The 19,716-nt window shown below is 46.1% G+C and overlaps 1 protein-coding gene across 2 annotated transcripts in view; it reads right to left on the bottom strand.

Moving 5' to 3' along the window:
- Nucleotides 1–601: 601 nt before the first annotated feature.
- The window catches only part of Pik3cb (phosphatidylinositol-4,5-bisphosphate 3-kinase catalytic subunit beta), a 73,885-nt gene continuing 54,770 nt past the window's right edge, over nucleotides 602–19,716 (bottom strand). For both annotated transcript variants that reach the window (XM_070005491.1, XM_070005490.1), the window contains 11 exons: nucleotides 19,253–19,374; nucleotides 18,211–18,354; nucleotides 17,645–17,744; nucleotides 13,574–13,752; nucleotides 12,647–12,756; nucleotides 11,971–12,049; nucleotides 6,785–6,952; nucleotides 5,859–5,982; nucleotides 3,859–4,004; nucleotides 2,548–2,680; nucleotides 602–2,111 (listed from right to left, as the gene is read on the bottom strand). In XM_070005491.1, the coding sequence (XP_069861592.1) occupies nucleotides 1,974–2,111; nucleotides 2,548–2,680; nucleotides 3,859–4,004; nucleotides 5,859–5,982; nucleotides 6,785–6,952; nucleotides 11,971–12,049; nucleotides 12,647–12,756; nucleotides 13,574–13,752; nucleotides 17,645–17,744; nucleotides 18,211–18,354; nucleotides 19,253–19,374 (1,443 nt within the window). In that variant the 3' untranslated portion in view covers nucleotides 602–1,973. The remainder of the gene's footprint in view (nucleotides 2,112–2,547; nucleotides 2,681–3,858; nucleotides 4,005–5,858; nucleotides 5,983–6,784; nucleotides 6,953–11,970; nucleotides 12,050–12,646; nucleotides 12,757–13,573; nucleotides 13,753–17,644; nucleotides 17,745–18,210; nucleotides 18,355–19,252; nucleotides 19,375–19,716) is intronic.

Here is a 19,716-nt window from a genome sequence, read left to right on the forward strand (position 1 = left end):
CTTGGGTCCAGCACTGCTGAGTTCATTTCCCTCTTATTCTCCAAGACACATTTCCCAGTGCTGGCATGGATTTACCAAGGCCTCCCTTTGGGCTACGGAGACACCCCCTAGAAACAATGGTTCCCCCTTCTTCTGGTAACGCTACTTCCCAAGCCATTGGCCTGTGGCTTGGTGCATGTAAGGTGAGTTATTGCTAGACAAGCCAGCCCTCCTCTAGTCTCATTCCTGAAATGCTGGAAAGGGAAGCTCAGAACCAACCCCTCGCTGTGGCTGGCACGTCCAAGAGTGGCTGGCCTGCTCTGAGCATCTGCCCCATAGAAGAGAGCACCAACATGGCTGGCAGGTGCCAAGTAACTAACAGCTTTCCCCAGACCTCAGGCACCTTCCAAAGCCATGGGAAACCTGAGGGCTCCCCTCAGACTCCAGGAAGTGCCCCGCAGTGTGCCCGAGGGGCCTAGGAAACAAGGGCAGAGGTTGGGGAGGAGGCCTTGACCCTCGGCCCACTCCTCAGGAAGTGTTTTTTTCCTAACAACTTGGCCATTTCTCAGGAACTCTAGGCAAGTTCCAAAGACCTGTATTGCTCATAAAGAAGAGGCTCACGTATCCCCAAACGGCCAAAACCAGCTCCCATTTATTTGACTGAGAACATTAAGAAGGATGACAAAATTAAACAATCTTTAATAAAATTCCTGTAGAAAACTCAGTCACAGGGCAACCACTCAGTGGTCTGTCTCACGTCCCTGAGGACCGAGAGCTCCCAATATTCTTTGGAGAATAAGCAGTAGTTGTGCTGGATCTCCCCAGCCCCCAGAAAGAGCATTCATTTACACATTCAACCAGTGCTCCTATTGCACAGAAACATTATTTGCCACCTAGCACCCTAGCTTTATGGTACCTCAACAAATAAATTAAAAGATTTCAGTGTGGCATGAAACCATTCAATTTGAACTAATATCATTGAAAAAATCACATTATTACAAGTTTTAATAAATACAATAAGAACAGGCTGGCATTGTACTAAAATAAAATACTGAATTTTAGGTCTGGAGATGATGCCATAAATAGGTTCCTTTTCATTTGCTTGCTTTCTTGCATATGTCTGCTCATGTGTTAGGTTCTAGGAAGCGACTTTTTTCCTAGATACCATATAAAATCGGTATTGATAATGTGCCTCATTACAGAAGCAGCTGGAAGAACTGGATCGCACAGTTAAAACAAAGATAACTTAAGACAAAGTTCTGCTTAAATCAGGCTGGAACATACCAAAGAAACATTTTTTTTTATACAGAACTCCCACTAGAAATCTTATAAATATATATATATGCAGCATATTTATATATCTATTTATATTATATATTATATCTGCCTCACCCATAGATTTTCAGCAAGTCTGGCTTGGAAGGATGCTGTCATGGAAGATAAATATTAACAAAATTAATGGGTTTCCACAGGTTTTTAAAAGATTCCTTTTGAAAAATAATCTGAAGTTCAAATTATATTATAATTTGTACTCTACACAATTTAAAAAGGGAAGGAAGATACCTTTCTTTGCAGCTTCACTGGAAGCAAACACAGCCCAGGCCCCAGCGTGGACAGGTTGTTGGCTAAGTAATAACACAGGCACAACACTGAAAAGAAGTATTTACACCTCTCCTGTAAAGTACCAAAAACTTAAAAACAAAAAAGACCTCACGCGGGCCCAGCGGCATTCCTTGGCGTGCAGTTTCAGCAGGAAATGATCATCATCACTTGGCAGCACTCATGATGAGCTGGGGGCATTCAGAGCGGGGAGCGGGGAGGTGGAGGGTGGCAGGGCTCTTCAGAGTTCGGTGGGGGCATTGTTCTTAATGACGCCGCAGTTCAGGAGTCTGTTCCCTTTATAACATCTCTGGCGGGGTCCAGTTCAATTCAGTGCGAGTGCAAAACAAGGAGGAAAGCAGACTGACGGGGGGGTTAGGAGAACCGAGGCGTGGTTAGGACCTGTAGTCTTTGCGGACTGTGTGGGCCATCCAGTTCACTTTGGTGGTCCAGCTTTCCCTGAGCGCCTCATCGAATTTCTGCTTAAATTGTTTCAGTGCCTCTTCTTCGCTCTTCCCTAAGGCGAGAGAGTCCTGAAAGGGAGAGGGGAAAGCCCCATTGTTACCTATCCTCAGGGGAGATTCACACAGGACAGCACTACAGGGAGACTGGCTTGGCTATGACTCCCTCAGCCGCCATCAGGCACCGTGCTTTTAGTGGCTGAAGGATGTCCACCAAGTGGCATGAAAATGTGGCCTTGTCATGGATAAAATTAGCTTCTCATCACTGCCAAATACTCAAACTATTTTCCCTGGCCCGCCAACAGCCTGGAATAGAAGGCAAGTTGGGGAGGAAGAACTGGCCCAGCCTCATCTGGCTCACAAGCTCCTCCTCCAGGCGTACTCTCCGGCTTCTTTTCCCCTCACTAAAAAGCTCTCACCGGAAATGACTTCCCTCGCTTCCTGTGAAATGGGTGGCCCTAAATGAGCTCCACACAGAAAATGCAAGGCACAAAGGCAGGCGGTGTACCTTAAGATACTGTATGTCCTTGACCGACGTGAGCTCGGGAAGGCCGGCGGTCAGCATCAGGGCAAAGAGGGTGATGAAGAGATTGCCATGCCGCCGCAGGATCAGGTACGCATCCTCACAGCACTGGCGGAACCTTGGCGAAGCGCACGGGGCCATGGAGATGAGCGTAAGGGAAAGAAGTTAGGCTCAGACAGTTGCATCCATTTCAAGCTTCAGTTCTGAGGCTGACTTCTGGAAACACGGTCCCAGGACTAAGATGCATATCCAGTGATTTAAGTTCTCTACCATCACACACTCATGCACGCACGCACACACACCTTTCCGGAAGCTAAACTAAATTGGAACTGTATGATAGGGCCGTGCAACCACCTAGGCTTTCCACTTCCCATGCAACGCGAGAACTGCTTCTAAAATGAGACGTGGACTCTGAACACTCTGGGCTCTGCACATGTGTGGACTCCAGACACTAAACCCCCAAATCATGCTGGTACTTCTGCATGGCTCCTCCTTGTCATCCCGCCTTTCATCTCTTCTTCAAGGTGATCATCTCCAACAGAGTCATCCTATTCCTAACCTAACAGATTCTGCCAGAGAAAACCAGCCCCAGAGATAGACATGCTCCATCAGTCTGGACAGGGGAGAAGGTTACAAAGGCACTCATTTGTGGACACATAGTGTATTTTGGCCATGTGACATACATCCCTAGCTACCACAGTAGGCCTGAAAGTTCATTATTTTTGTCTATATTTTAAGATAAGGAAGCAGCAAGAAGACAAATAGCACGTGTGGACATGTGGGGTGTCCACGCCTGGCCTGCAACCTAGGCTCAGGCTAACCCCAGCACCATACTGCTTCAGAGACAGCTGTGGCACGGGCATAAGGCTGCATACGAACTGTGTGGATACCACACAGGAGCTCAGTTTTTTTGTTTTTTGCTTTTTTGTCGGTCGTGGGGCCTGAACTCTGGGCCTGGGCGCTGTCCCTCAGCTCTTCAGCTGTGGACTAGTGCTCTACCACTTGAGCCACAGCGCCAGTGCCAGCTTTTTCTGCTTATGTGGTACTGAGGAATGGAACCCAGGGCCTCATGCATGCAAGGCAAGCACTCAACCACTGAGCCACCTTCCCAGCCCAGAAGCTCAGTTCTGATCTCCAGCAAGCTCCTTCTTGAGCACTTTTGAACCTGACAGGCCCCTCCCCTGCTCTGCCCCCTAAGCCCTCTATTTGTACAGTGAGGGCCTCCCAGGCCTAAATATATATCTTGGTCAGATGTCAAAGTGTCAGGCATTTTTACCTTGACATGAGAATACTCACCGGCCAAATTTTTCCGTGTTTCCCGTCTTTCCTTGCTGAATGACGTGAATAAAGTCGTAAGTGAGAATAAAAGGCACGCGCTCCCTTTTAATGCCGAACTTGGATTTGAAGTTTCCGAGGATGTGTCCGAAGTCGATGTGGAAGAGCTGAGGAACAAACAGGCCTTTCCTTTTTGCATCATCCCACCCGGGGCCGACTATTTCTGTTGGCCCCGCATGCACCGTCCAGCTCCACCTGAGCTCGCCCACAGCCTCGGGACCTGAGAGCGTGTCTCATGCCCTCAGATCATGACACCCAATAATAACTCTGGTGTTAAGCTGAATGTACTCTGGGAAAGGATCCATTCTCTCAGCTGTGTGCTGCAGCCCCCTCTCCAGGGTCACCCCGAGCCCTGATGACCTTTTCCTATCATCACTGACTTCTTGGGTTTACATGTTTATTCTTAATGTTTCTCATTATTCCTTTTAAGTGGTGTCAGGAACAAATACAGATTAATAGAAGCATTTGATCCAAGTAACCAGAACTTGGGAAGGTGTGTGTGTGTCTCCAGAACTTGGGAAGGAAGAGAGAGACAGAGAGACAGAGAGACAGAGAGAGACAGAGAGAGACAGAGAGAGAGAGAGAGACAGAGAGAGAGAGAGAGAGAGTGTGTGTGTGTGTGTGTGTGTCCTGAGGCTTCAACTCAGGGTGTGGGCACTGTTCCTAGGCTAGCATTTTACCACTTGAGTCAACCTCTGTCTTTTTGGTGGCTAATTAGAGAGAAGACTCTCACAGACTTTCTTGCCTGGGCTGGCTTTGACCTTGATTCTCAGATCTCAGCCTCTTTTTTTTTGTTTTTTTTTTTTACTGGTCTTGGGGCTTGAACTCAGGGCCTGGGCACTGTCCTTGAGCTGCTTTTACTCAAGGCAAGCACTCTACCACTTGAGCCACAGTGCCACTTCTGGCTGTTTCTGTGTATGTGGTGCCAAGGAACTGAACCCAGGGCTTCATGCATGCTAGGAGAACACTCTACCACTGAGTCACATTCCTAGCCAATCTCAGCTTCTTGAGTCGCTAAGACTATAGGCATGAGCCACCAGCACCAGCTCCCAACTTTTCTTTTTCTTTTTCTTTTTTTCTTTTTTGCCACTGGTTATATTCTTTTCTTCTTCTTGTTTTATTGATCAACTGAGACAAGATCTTACTATGGAGGACAAATTCACAATCTTCATTCCTCAGCTCCCCAGTCTCCCAAGTGCTGGGATTACAGACATGTATCACTATGCCTGGCCGCTAAGCAGTTATCTTGTATGGAAAGAATTGGAGATTTTTAAATAACCACAATACTTGTTCCCCTAATTTTTTATTTTATTTTTTTTTTGTCAGTCGTGGGGCTTGAACTCTGGGCCTGGGCGCTGTCCCTCAGCTCTTCAGCTCAAGGCGAGCGCTCTACCACTTGAGCCACAGCGCCACTTCCGGTTTTCTGGTGGTTTATTGGAGATAGGAGTCTCACTGTCTCTCCTGCCTGGGCTGGCTTTGAACCGCGATCCTCAGATCTCAGCCTCCTGAGTAGCTAGGATTACAGGCGTGAGCCACCAGCGCCCGGCTTGTTCCCTTTTTTTTTTTTTTTTTGTCGGCCGTGGGGCTTGAACTCTGGGCCTAGGCGCTGTCCCTCAGCTCTTCAGCTCAAGGCGAGCGCTCTACCACTTGAGCTACAGCACCACTTTCCAGTTTTCTGGTGGTTTATTGGAGATAGGAGTCTCACGGTCTCTCCTGCCCGGGCTGGCTTTGAACCGCGATCCTCAGATCTCAGCCTCCTGGGTAGCTAGGATTACAGGCGTGAGCCACCAGCGCCCGGCTTTCCCCTAATTTTAAAACACTAAAGTAACCACATTTAAGTAAACAGATGCACAGGTACAGCACTGCAGTATGTGAAACAAGGGCCTGCAGCAAAAGGAGGGAAATCAGAGACGGGACTTTACCATGACTGAGGCCTGGGCAGACCCCACACTGCAGCTTACCTGACCGGTTTTTTTCACCATGATATTGTCACTGTGTCTGTCACCAATGCCCAGGACGTAAGAAGCTACACAGTAGCCAGCACAGGATAGAGTAAATTCCTCGATAGCTCGGTCCAGGTCATCCCTGAACAAAAGAAAATGGAAGCCACCATGGTACTCAGCCCACTCTGTGTGGATGAGGCCCGACCACACCTGTTTCCCTGGGAACTGGAGAACCTGCGATGCTTAAGTTGCCAAGGCCATAGGGCTGCGCATGCTGGGTTGGCGGAGGATCACAGGTAACTGAGCCTCTGCCAATTAAACTCCTACTTCTGGGGTGGCGTGGAGGCCAAGGTCACATTCAGGGTGGTGAGAAGCACCAGCAGGCTGTGCTGCTCATGCTGGGGTAGGAAGCATTTTTGTCAGCTCTGACCTCAAAAGGAGAATTCCATTTGGAAGAGTCAAGTACCGTGGCCCCAACCATATAAATGAACCACTTCAGCCACAGGTGACTAACCAAGCTCTTGGGAGAAAAAAGCCTCAAGACCAAAACTCAGAAACTTGACTCTCAGATCCAAGTCCCTGAACACTGCCAATGGCAGAATGACCAAGGTGGAATCTGACTTTGAAGTATTTGTTTGGAGAGACCAGAGTCTACAGATTCATTTGCTTCTATCATACAGTTAACCTATCAGAAGTTACTTAATTTCACAATCCCATAATTAAAAACTTATGCTATCTCTAAAACATTTACATGCCCAGGCTGCCACTTATATTGTCGGCATTCTCAGCGTGGCTGTTGTGGTGGTGCACAGAGGGAGGGAGGCTGACCTGTCCTTGCAGACACCTGCTTTTCACTTCTGCTTTTCTATGGGGTGGGTAAGGGTGGTTCTTCCCCTGGGTGGGCAGCCATTGCCTGGCTGCACAGGGAAGAAGTGGTAACTGACCCGGAATTGTACTCTTTAAGCCAGTTGAGAAGGGCATCTTTGTTGAAGGCCGCAGCGGCAGCCACGTTGCTACTGTTGAGCTGAATGTCAGCGATGGTTTCCGAGGTGCTTACCACCTCGATGAGGCCAGAGCGATCTCCAGTTGCCAAGCAGCCATAAGGCAACATCCTGCAAGGGGAAAATGAGTGTCAAGAACCACGCTGCCCTTACAGAAGGAAAAGAGTAAGTTGCTGGGGTTTTTCCTTTGATTGTTAACGAAGTTTTGTTATTACTGACACCCCTGCAGCACACATTAATGTGTTCTTGCCATAGGGAAAATACAAGTTCTGCCTTCTGTTAGGGATCATTTATGAGAATTCCAGTGCTCCGACTGCATGTGTCATCTGCTACATAGTTGTGCTAGTGCAGCTTTCTATTTGCCTGTGTGGATGGACAGGCGCATGGGAGATGAAAGCAGAGAGGAGGCTGCCAGGGTTTACAAACATCTAATAGGTACCATGTTCCAGATAAGCACTCAACATGTTGTCTTGGTACAGCAACTTCCCTCTTCCAGCTGTTCAAGCCTAGACACTTCAGGTCATCAGTCTTTTCCTTCTCTCACGTCCAACATTTAATTCAGCTGCCTTGAAAATGTATCTACAGGCAGGCGTGTGGGTACATACCCATAATGCCAGCACTCCAGATTGCTGAAGCAGGAAGATCCCTGAGTTCAGGGCTAGCCTGCGACACACAGATGAGACACACAGACAGATGGAAGGACGAGGGGGAGGAGAAGTCACACTTTTAACAGAGGTACTTTCCTGTAATCCCTGTACTCGGGAGCTGAGGCAGGAGAATGGAAACCTCAAGACCAGCCGTGGCTCTACAGTGAGATTCTCTTAAAAACTAACAACAACAACAACAACAAATAGAAGGTTTCTTTTATAAATTAGCTATTCACATTCTCTGCCTATTTTGATCTTAGACACTTTCCTTATGATGAATGTTTTCTTTATATATTTTCTCTTCTCATTGGTTGTAAATACTCTCTGAAAGTGGTTTTATACCGAGAGCAATATGGGAGTGGAAGAAGGCCTCTTGGAAGGGTTCTGATAAGGGTCAGACTGCTACAGAATACACAGAGGACAGAACATATGGGGTTGGAAAACAGCTGGGTGCAGCTAGATTGGGAACGCTCTGTCAGATGGTGCCCCTTCCCACCTTCCTGCTTATCAGGTGGTGAGACAGAAAGAACCATCACAAATGCACCATGCAATATGGGGGCACGGATGGCTGTCAGGGAAAGTTCCATGAGGAGGGGGCAGGAGAGTGGGGGCAGGGCAGAGCATGTGATGAAAGACAATGCAGAGCCCTGCAGGCCCTGGGAAGGCTTGGGTGTGGAGGAGGGGAAGATAGTAGATACATGTTAGGGTGTACAACAACCAGCTAAGAGGAGAACTTTATATTAGTTTCTAAAACTCCTTCCAAAGAAAAATTCAAGCTCATCCTGTCTCTTTAAGTACCTTTCTAATAATACCCAAGTAAGTCTGAGAGCGGAATTGTCTAATTAACTTCTGGCAGATGGACAGACCAATGGGTTGCTTCACATCTGCACTATTCATCTATTTCTCCTGCTGAAAGAGCGCCTGTCCATGAGAGGCAGAGGACTGCTGTGGGTACTGACAAACACACTTTCCTTTCCGTGGTGAGCAAAGCCAGCCCTGCCAGGGTAAGAGGGCAGCTTCTGGCTCTCCGGCCCCGCCCCTGCCCCCCCTTCCCCTGCAAGCTGAGCTGGCACAAGGCCAGCAAGCTTCCTCTTCAAAAGCAGCTGCGATGAAAGCATTCACAGCGGGAAGGAAAAAACACTCTTGTCAGAGAGACTCTTTGACAGAAGTCAAGCTGGGGACAAACTCCCAGAGCAACCCGGTCATCTTATCTAGACCTTCTTTGCACTGAACTTCTCTACTCTTCTTACCAAAGGACAACACTTTTAGCAATGTTTATCTTCCTTTCCCATACTCTCTGACCTAAGGAACAATGTCGCCTTTCCCACTAAACAAGAACTTAGTGAAATACGCTGTCTGCAGGGGGACGGGGATGGAGGGGGGGGGGAGTGAGGGAGGGCCGGCAGCCCCCATGTGTGTCCTCTAAATGGTACGGATGCCATATCGACCCACATCTGAGGAGGGCATGTGATTCCTTTACCTCATGCTTATGCTACTTTCACATTCCTTCTCCGTTCCTCTAAGGCTGCTGGCAGCTATACCACTGAACTCATTTAGAAATTCTGCCTTACTAAACCCATTAGTGCAACTCAGATATAAAAGCGAAAGGAGTGGGAGGCAATGCATTTACTCTAGGGATATGAACTTTCATCTTGATCTCAACTGAATTTTGAAATTTTCTCTTTGAAAAGAATTGTTTTTAACTGGTAGTTTAAGATTCTCAAAAAAAAAAAAAAAGTCCATTTCCTTAAAAAAAAAAAAAAGGAAAAAGGAAAAAGGAATGGAGCAGGCTGCCAGTGGTCATGCCTATCATCATAGCTATTGAGGAGGCTGAGAAGAGCAGAAAAGTCCACTAGATTCCAGCTCTAATTAACCAGCAAAAAGCAGGGCTGAAGTCATGGTAGTAGAGCACCCGCTAAGCAAGCAAGCTGAGTAATACGCACAAAGACCTAAGTTAAAAACCCAATAACACCAAGAAGACAAGAGATGAGTGAGGATAGCCATCAAACAAATGATTTCAAGGGCGGGGGGGGGGGGGGGAGAGGGAGAGCACCTGCCTAACAAGTATGAGGCCCTGAGTCCCACCCCCCAGTACTGGTTTCATAGGGATGAGGGGACACAAAGGATGGCTAGGCCTACCAAGGGCCAGAGTTTACACATGGATGACCTATGAGACTAGACAGTAGCTGACTGACCACTGCCATTTGTTACCCAAAAGCAGTGAAGTCCTGCAACATGTTGGTGGCCAACAACTGTTCTCGTTTGGTAAGAAACACGCCAAACAGCATTGGGAGACATCAGAGGAAATGAAGCGACCACAGCAGTTTTCACCCATGCAGGCATGGGCACCAGTACAAGTGCTAAAATAGTCACACACACAGAAGGTCCCCAAATATCTGGGACTGAACTTACAAGAGTGTGCTGCTTGACCCAGTCTAACCTGAGCAGCTGGCCAAAGCCGAACACAATAGGACCCCTGGGGTGGGGGGGCGCGTGTATTAATAGAAACTGTCACAAAAGTTTGGTGGGAAAAAAAAGATAAGTTGGAAAATGAACTCTTCAAAGAATTGAAGCCCTTCATCCTTTTTTTAAACATGGGGTCAGAGGACAAAAGTCAGGACAGATCCCGCTAGACAGACAAGTTCCTTCGGGTGGGTACGCAGCCTTCTCCTAGCAGACAGCAATGTGGTTGCCTCTTTTTCGGCGGCCACAAAGAACCTCGGCAAGGGGCCAGGGCAGACCCACTGTGGCAGCCACCGACAGCCACAGGGTTTATAGTTCTCAAGCCGTAAATGTGGCTTCTCCACAGTGATCAATCACTCCTCCTCACTATGGATTATTCTTCATTTGCTAACTGGTCCCAGCTACTAGTTATGTTTGATTTAAACAGCTCTCCCAAAAGCATCCTGCTGTAACAGCAGGAGGACAGTGCTCGGCACTCCGATAGAGGTACGCCGGGTTGTCTGCAGGTGGTTATGCTCTCTGCTCCCTATTACGGTCCTGAGAGAGGAAAGAGCAGTGCAGCAGACTTCTTCTGCCTATCAGAACTGCAATCATGACACTGGAAGATCCACGAATAGAAAACTCTTTTCCATTCCTATACTTAGGTTCTTTGGGATCACTATACCTTGATGAATGAAGGCACAGCTATTTTCTCACCTAGACAGAATGGGAAAATAATAAACTTTGACAGTCCTAGATTTGAATTTAGCTCTGCTACTTAATATTTCTTTTCTTTTTCTTCTTTCTCTCTCTCTTTTTTTTTTTTGTCGGTCGTGGGGCTTGAACTCTGGGCCTGGGCGCTGTCCCTCAGCTCTTCAGCTCAAGGCAAGCCCTCTACCACTTGAGCTACAGCGCCACTTCCGGTTTTCTGGTGGTTTATTGGAGATAGGAGTCTCACTGTCTCTCCTGCCCGGGCTGGCTTTGAACCACGATCCTCAGATCTCAGCCTCCTGAGTAGCTAGGATTACAGGCGTGAGCCACCAGCGCCCGGCTTCTCTCTCTTTTTTTGCCAGTTCCGGGGCGTGAACTCCTGGCATGGGCACTGTTCCTGAGCTGCTTTTGCTCAAGGCTAGTGAACCACAGCGCTACTTCTGGCCTTTTTTATGTGGCACTGAGGAATCAAACCCAGGGCTTCATGCATACTAGGCAAACACTCTATCACTCCCACCTGCTATTTAATATTTCTGTAATGCTTACTTTTAAAATCTTTATTGTCCTAATTTTTCTCATGTGTTATACTTACATATTACTTGGTAAAGAACCTACTACAATGTCTGCTTCAGTCAATACATAGCAATGGGTTCAGCCAGCTATGGTAGTACACACCAGTAATCTAGCACTCAACGTACTAAGTAGAAGGAACTTCACTACACATCAAGTCCGTCTCAAAAAAACCAAACCAAAACACAAACAAACAGTATGGCTCAAGTGATAGAGTTCGGCCTAGCAAGAGCCAGGCCCTGGGTTCAAACCCTAAAACTGAAAGAATATCAAGAAAACCACAGACTGTAATGTGACTTGTGTGTCTGGCCAAACCTTATAATTCATTCTGGAATTTCAAGCACCTATACAGTTTTTGTGGAGGTTTTTTGGTTTTGTTTTTTTTTTTGTCGAATGTGGGGTTTGAACTTGGTGCCTATGCACCGTCCTTCAACTCTTTTTTTTTTTTTTTTTTTTTTTTTGCTCAAGGCTAGCACTCTACCACTCTGAGCCACAGTACACACTTCCAGTTTTCTGGTAGTTCATTGGAGATAAGAGTCTCACAGACTTTCCTGCGTGGGCTGGCTTTGAACCATAATCCTCAGATCTCAGCCGCCTGAGTAGCTAGGATAACAGGTGTGAGCCACCAGTGCCTGGCCACCTGTACAGTTTTAAATCTGATCACGTTTAAATAAGATAATGTATTGCAGGAAGGAGGAACCAATGTGCTGTGGGGGAATCCACTACAAGACACAGACATTAATTCACCACAATTCTCACCGAAGGTCCAGACCAGCTTCTTTCCAGAGTAAATCCATCAAGCGCAGCATCTGGAGTGTCAGCATATCCTGTCGTAAATCTAAGGGAGAGCACTGCTTAATTATATTTGAAGTAACTCGTTAATGTAACCTTAGACAACTCAGTCAAATCTAAGCAAAACCATAGCAAATGTGCTATGGGTTTTTTTTCCCAAAAATTTCTATGTTGACTATATTCACTATATCATAAGCTTATTTGTTACCATGTTCCTGTGACTTCAGAAATTAAGCAAAATGTTTTTAAACTGCTCACAAACTAGCTTGCATTTGTATTATACTCCACTATTGTTTGCCTTTAGAGCTACACAGACAGTTCTTATGAATCACAAGTGAACTGTGGTTCTTCCAAAGTGGAAGAGCTGAACAGATGATGTCTTATGTCATTTCAGTCCCATTTTCAGAGGGCTGAGGCAAGAAGATGGTGAGTGTGAGGCCAGCCTGGGCTCCATAGGAAGATCCTGTCTCTGAATGAATAAATAAATGCAAGAATGAATGAATGAACAACTAAGCGAGTAAATATTTCTGAGAGAGTGCTTTGAGGTCAGAGTATGTTTATGAGCTTGGAGGGTCAAGTGGGGGTAAGTGTCTCAAGTGAAATCTCCCAAGGAATGTGGAGCTGTAAGAATCTCAGGACTCACCATCACCGTTTTTAAAAATCACTCCCACGGAGTCCTCACCAAACATCTTATTGCTGTACACCAGCCACAAAGGCTTCATTTTGGAGTCCATGTACTTGCATTTCTCCACACTGAAACAAACCAGCCAGGAAAATCAGCCCACTGCATGAAGTCATCTGCCCAGACGGTTGTTTTCCCCTGGTGACCTGATGTGGACACCCCTCTCCTACTCCTTCTGGGGTGTGCGACCGTCAGAGTTAGAGGACCTTCTCTTGGTAGAAAGGATGGGGGTGGCATGTGCTGATGCCAGCTGGGCTAGATGCCAGCTGATGCCCAAGGCCTTCCCTCCTTCCCACTGCCCCAAACAACTGATCCTCTTGCTCCCTCGCACCCTAGACTTTTCATTTCCCCACTTGGTGACTATAACATGGATTAACTATAACTGGATTAACGTTAGGACTATTCTGAACCGTACTCGAGGTTTCAAAACGAGGTCTCCATTTGAACAGGTGAGCCATACATACAGTACACTGGTACTGTATTAACACAAGTGACATTCATTGCTTGTTTGTCAACTTATTACTTTGTTTATAAATGACAAAGAGGAAATATTTCCAAATTCATCTAGGACCCCATTTTAACACAGAGTAAATAATCCATTATGGTTTCCAAAATTGGGTCACGTAGGATTTTCTTATAAACCAGTAATAGAGAAATTAAAGTGCACAGGGGATGAAGGAAATTCATGTATGATGACTGGACAAATCCACAGGTAGATTCAGCCCATGGGTGAACACTCTAGTGCAGTCTGAGGCCTTTGAGGATCAGGTCTTCCTCACTTAATTACTCTGCTGACTAGGGCTACTGTTCCCCCAGCTCGTGACCCAGCATTCCTTTCAGCGTTACTATTTTCATGGGGTCTCAGCGTACAAAGCAGAAGCCACTTACTAGAGTTCTGAGAGGATGACACATGGATTCAGAGGAGACTGCAGGTCCGAGAGGGCTTCCCGGTAAGCACTCTGCTTTAAACAAGTATGCATCGCCTCCTTCCCTTTAGCCCTGTTCAGCTTCACTGCATTCAGTTTGATCAGACTATTTAATGTTTTTAGCTTATTGAGTGCTTCCACCTGAAAAAGAAGGTTGAAAGGAAACATTAGTATGTGATCACATGAGTCAATGGCACACTCCTCACACGGATGCACGCACACACACACATACACGCACTCACGTGTTTGTGTGTGATAGCTGAAATAGAAACAGCATATGACAAGTATTTTACATACAGGAAAATGAAAGTTTGTTTTGGCACATCGCTTGAGGTATCATCATCACTCTTAACTTCCTTTAAGCCTTCCTTCTTTAAATCTTATAAATTAGGAAAAAGGAACCGCATAGATGGAGATTTACAGGCCAGACAGTGAGACCCTGCTTAAAACTAGCAACAGCTAAGCTGGGCGCCAATGGCTCAGGCCTGTAATCCTAGCTACTCAGGAGGCTGAGATCTGAGGATCACGGTTCAAAGCCAGCCTTACCAGGAAAGTCCGTGAAACTCTTATCTCCAATAAACTACCAGAAAACCGGAAGTGGCGCTATGGCTCAAGTGGTAGAGTGCTCGCTTTGAGCTGAAGAGCTGAGGGACAGTGCTCAGGCCCAGTTCAAGCCCCACGACCGACAAAAAAAAAAAACAACTAGCAACAGCTAAGGATGAAAGCATGAGGATGGATGTGCAGGTCACTGAGGAGAGACTGAGGAAAGACCGAGGAAAGACCATCATCCCAAACACTCCCTCCATCTGTGCTGCCCAGAGGGTGACAGGAAAATCAGGGGACTGACATTCCAGATAGTCAACCTTAATATCTATGTAACAACCTGCTACTTATTTGTTCTATTTTTTTGGGTGGGGGGGGTGTCCTGTCGTGGGGCCTGAACTCTGGGGCCTGGACACTGTCCCTCAGCTCTTCAGCTCAAGGCTAGCACTCTACCACTTGAGCTACAGCACCACTTCGGGCTTTTTTTCTTTTTGCTTATGTGGTATGAGGAATCGAACCCAGGGCCTCATGCATACAAGGCAAGCAATCTACCACTGAGCCACCTTCCCAGCCCCTATTTTTTTTTTTTTTTTTTGAGATGAGGTTTGCCATGTAGACCAGGCTGGCCTTGAACTCAAAAGGGTTACAGGCATGTACCACAACCATACCCTGAAATTTCTATTTCCTGCCATCACTCTGTACAACATCTTCTCAGTAGATTCTCCATTAATTGGATAGCTAGAATGGGTGATTGCAAAGCATTTGTTGTCCAAGTCTAAATTGCTTTTTTTTCATAATGAGGTAGTTCTGGATAAAGGAAGGAAGGAAGGAAGGAAGGAAGGAAGGAAGGAAGGAAGGAAGGAAGGAAGGAAGGAAGGAAGGAAGGAAGGAAGGAAGGAAGGAAGGAAGGAAGGATAAAGCAACTCATGCCACATGCAAATACACAAGTACTACAGGTAGATCAGCAATGGCCAAGAAAATCAAAAACATTTATGTGCTGGGTGCTAGTGTTCATGCCTTTAATCCTAGCTACTTAGAAACTTGAGCTCTGGATGAGCTCAGTTTAAAGTCAGGTAGAAAAACTTACACACTCTCTCTCCAAAATCATCAGCAAAAGGCAGGACTAGAGGCATGATTCAAGTGGTAGAGCACCAGCTCAGCAAGCAAGCCATTGAGACTGAGACCCCGAGTCCAAACTCTGATACACACAAAACATTTATGCACTAGTAGTAGTTGATGCCTATAATCTTTGCTACTTGAATGAGAGGACAACAGTTTAAGGGTAGCCCAGGCAGAAAGGTCCGTGAGATCCCTTCTTCACCCACAGCTGAGTGTGGTGGCTGACATATGTTATCCTAGGCTGAGATCAGAGGATCATGGCTCTAGGCCAGCTGTAGGCCAGAAAGTCCAGGAGACTCTGTGTCTCAGTGGAAAAGGGAGGGCATGGAGGCTGGTGCCTGACATTCTATCTACAACAGGAAACCTTAAATAGGCAGACTGTGCTCTAGGGCGTGTGCAGGAAGATAAGCCCTATCTCAAAAATAACCCAGGGCAAGAAAAAGGTCTAAAGGCATGACTCAACCACAAGAGTGGCTGTCTAGCAAGTATGCAGCTTAGAGTTCAAATCTCACTACTTTAAAAAAAAAAGTCTGCTTTAATAACTGAAAGTCTTTTGTGTCCTATTACATAAAATTTACAAGAATGCTATCCTCAGCCACTCACAAATCAGAAGACACATTTGATAAATATAGCAGTCTAACTGAACGCAATAAATGATTTTAAAAATATAAAAGAAATCTTTTCAAACATAAAACAACATAATGAACACTGTGATTTGGAATTCCATGAACAGATTTCTTTTTTTTTTTTTTGAAATACTAAGCAGATTTCTTTTATATCATATTTTCATTCTGAACTTTTGCTTCCCTGCCAGAAAAACCACTAAGATTATGGTAAGAGTAGGAATTTAAGCATGCAGTTTCTACACATAAAGCCGAGACCTTGCTCATAAGAAACTAAGAAGGTTCTACGTAGCCAGATGATAAAATCAAGATGGCTGAAGCCTGCCAAGTCAGCCGTCTGCCAAAACCACAGACTCTGCGCTTCTTAACAGTTTCAGGGGCTGTGCAAACACTGGTGACAAGGGAACCAGATGAAAACTGGGTTACACAAACAGGAACTTTTTTGAAGTACTTCAAATTTGAGTTTCTTCTGTGTTTGTACAGTCGGGTAATTTCATGCCCCATCTCTAATTGTGTTGATACTCATTTCCTGGAACAGTGTCTCAAATGGCATAAGTCAAATACCAGAAGCATTTCAACACGTCATTGTATTGGCTTACAGATAACAAGAGCTGCCATGTAAATGGTACCGTCTTCCTCTTAGAACTCATTAGAAGAGAAGAAGGATGAGCATCATTTGTTCATAAATATGCCCTGCTGAAAAGGCACGCTGAGAGTGTGTGGTGTGGGTTGAGCAGCTGTGAGGGGGTGGAAGGAGACAGCGGCCATGATGAGGGCAAGGGAACAGGATCAACATTATTAGGCCTTGGCAGAAATTCTCGATTTTATTTTCAATAGGGAAAAATGATTGTAGGAATTTTAAGAGGAAATGACACACTAGAACCTGCCATAAACATCACTTTTCCAGCTCACTAGAGATTGAAGGGGGGAGCGAAGGCACAAGGGTATAAATGGTGAGGAGAGGCTACATTTTGATGGTTATTGTAAAAGCCCAAGTCATAGAGAAGAGATTAGACTAGAAGAGATAGGCCTGAACACTAGTCAGGTGGACAGGTGAGATTTATTTAAGTGGTCTATGAAACCAACGGGATTAATACTATCAGTCACGTGCTCCTGTGAGTAATAATGGAGCTGAATAGGCAGTGAATAGATATTAGCTGTTACTACCATCCCCAGAGGGCTTTTTTCAGAAAGGTGGGTTAGATATAGTTGTTTTAATAGCAAGGAAAGGGGGTTGGGAAGGTGGCTTGCCTTGCATGCATGAGACCCTGGGTTCGATTCCTCAGCACCACATAAGCAGAAAAAGCCAGAAGTGGCGCTGTGGCTCAAGTGGTAGAATGCTACCCTTGAGCTGAAGAGCTGAGGGACAACGCCCAGGCCCAGAGTTCAGGCCCCACGACCGACCAAAAAAAGAAAAAGAAAAAAAAAAAAAAAAAAAAAAAAACAATAGCCAGGAAAGTTCTAAATCCTAAAACCATCTAAAGGAAGCCTCTGGGAGTTTCTCTGGCAGGTCAAATGTGTGAGGAAAGTTATATAATTGAGGAAGTCAGTCCTGGCTGCTTATGTTTCCTATGGCATTTGGTTAGAATTCTCCTGTACAATCTGAAACTTCCGAGCTGTCTTAAAGGACTCTTATTAGTTTCGTAAGTTATAGCATCTCGATGACGCGATGTGCAGATGTGGTGCTTGGTGAGATGGTCTACAGGGCATGATGCAAGACAGGAGGTGAGGACAAGAGCCGGGGGTACCTGCTTGGAGAGGACCTTCATGTGTCCCACGCTCCCTCGGCAATACGCTTCCAGAATCACTCCAAACTGGATGGAGACAGCAGGGATGTGCACCTCAGACCTGCAGAGAGGGATGTATACAAGGTCTTCCCCATGCTCAGATCGCCACATGAAAATGTGAACTCCTTGATTCTATTATGAAAGAAATAAGAGATGCCACCCAAACAAAAGAACTGCTCAGGGCATGCGCAATTATTAGCAAGATGTCAGTTTTTCAACTTATGAAGCTTCCTTGTTCAAGAGGGCGGGGGGAGGAGAAGGGGGGAAATATGTCAATGATAGCTTGCCTAGCATGTGCAAAGCTCCGGGTCTGATCCTCAGCAACCAAAATAAGTAAGTAAAGAAATAAATAAATCAAAAGGGAAAGGAGAGAGGGGAGTGGGTGAGGTAGTGTGGAAACGATGTACATGTTGTAGCTGGGTTGTCAGAAACAACTAGAGTAGTGAGTGTTGCACAGAATGGCACCTACAACACTGGACATAGTAGCTCAAGCACACAGGGGACTGGAACTAAAGAGAATGACTTACCTAAGATGCCAAAACAGAAACTGCCCTATCCTCCGGTTGGCAAGCGCCCGTTCCAGCAGGAATCGAGAGAGCGCGCAGTCGAGGAAAGGCTCGTATTTTAACACCTGCACCAGTTGTAACAGATACTGAGAGAGCTCTTCATCACTGAAAGACACAGAACACAGAATGCCTCAACCACGTGTGGCAGACGGCCCTTCCGAGCCATGTGGCTGGGCTCGAGTCCAGGCTGGTCATGAGCCAATCTCGCTGGACACAGCCTCACAGCAAAGGTGGCGGAGGTGGCAAGCATGAGAGCTCACTTTTACCAAGGGAAGTAAAGTGGGACGTCCACCAAGGGATCACGCAAAGAATCTTTTCTACTTACCCAAGCAATCATTTTTTAATAAAAAATTTCGTAAGCATGTAAGCAAACTATTTTACTTTTCACTAGCTCAAAAGAAAGGAGGGAGTGTTTCTGTACAACTTAAAGCATGCCTAAGTTAATTCTATATAAGTTACTAAGTAGAGGGATGGAAGCAGCATCTGTACAGAGGAGGACATGGGATCGTCACTGAATTCCTGACAACAGTTCCCAAAGCGAGGATGGGGAAACAACCAAAACTATCAGGAACCTAGGCAGGACTCCAACTTAACCCACAAATTACAACATGCTCTTCATCTCACAGCAAAATACCAAGATAATACAAAGCTCAATCCTGGGTGGAATAGAGTGTGTGAAGAACAGAGCCCTGCGGCTGTCCTGTGAAAAGCCCTCTTATAAGCACAGCCTGTGGCTAGCACCTAGGAACGGGTTTCAATGGAGTTTCTTTCCCCTACCGCATGGCTCACGGCCAAGACATCATGTAAATGGCATCGTTCAGGATGTACATTCAGTGTGGAAGTTTGGTACAGACTAGGCAGGAGGCACCTGAGTGACCAGCACACCAATAACCCCTGGCTACCAGGTCTCAAACAAACTTCGTGGACCTTTTCCTCTCTCCTAAGACACTGAGGCCCACACCCTCTTCCACACGCCTCCAGGGAAAGCAGGTGGCAGGCCTACCTCATCTGCCGTAGGCAGCTCACTGCGTACTCCCGGACGTACTGGTCCGGGTAGTTGAAGTCCAGAAGCTCCAGTGCTTCTCGAGGGGGCAGTTTAGGCCAAATTTGAAGCAGTGCCTGAAGCTGTTCAAAATTAAAACGGGTTCAGAAATGATAGAAGACAAAAGCAATCTGCTTTCCTTTGGCACACAGAATCACAGAGACAAGCCACAAAGAAAGAAAAACCACTTTAATTATCAATGCCTTCAGAATCCATTCGGGTTAATATGGATGGACAAAGTGTCTGTTGATGAAATATTCTATATGTAAGTTTGAAGAGCTACTAGATACTTATCTGAAATAGAATAAGACACTGAATATGGGGATTCTTTTTTTTTTTTTTTGGGGGGGGGGGGCTGGTCGTGGGGCCTGAACTCTGGGCCTGGGCGCTGTCCTTCAGCTCTTCAGCTCAAGGCTAGCTCTCTA

The sequence above is a fragment of the Dipodomys merriami genome, unplaced genomic scaffold (assembly GCF_024711535.1).
Source record: "Dipodomys merriami isolate MVZ:Mamm:240054 unplaced genomic scaffold, mDipMer1.0.p SCAF_68, whole genome shotgun sequence".
Taxonomy (NCBI): Eukaryota; Metazoa; Chordata; class Mammalia; order Rodentia; family Heteromyidae; genus Dipodomys; species Dipodomys merriami.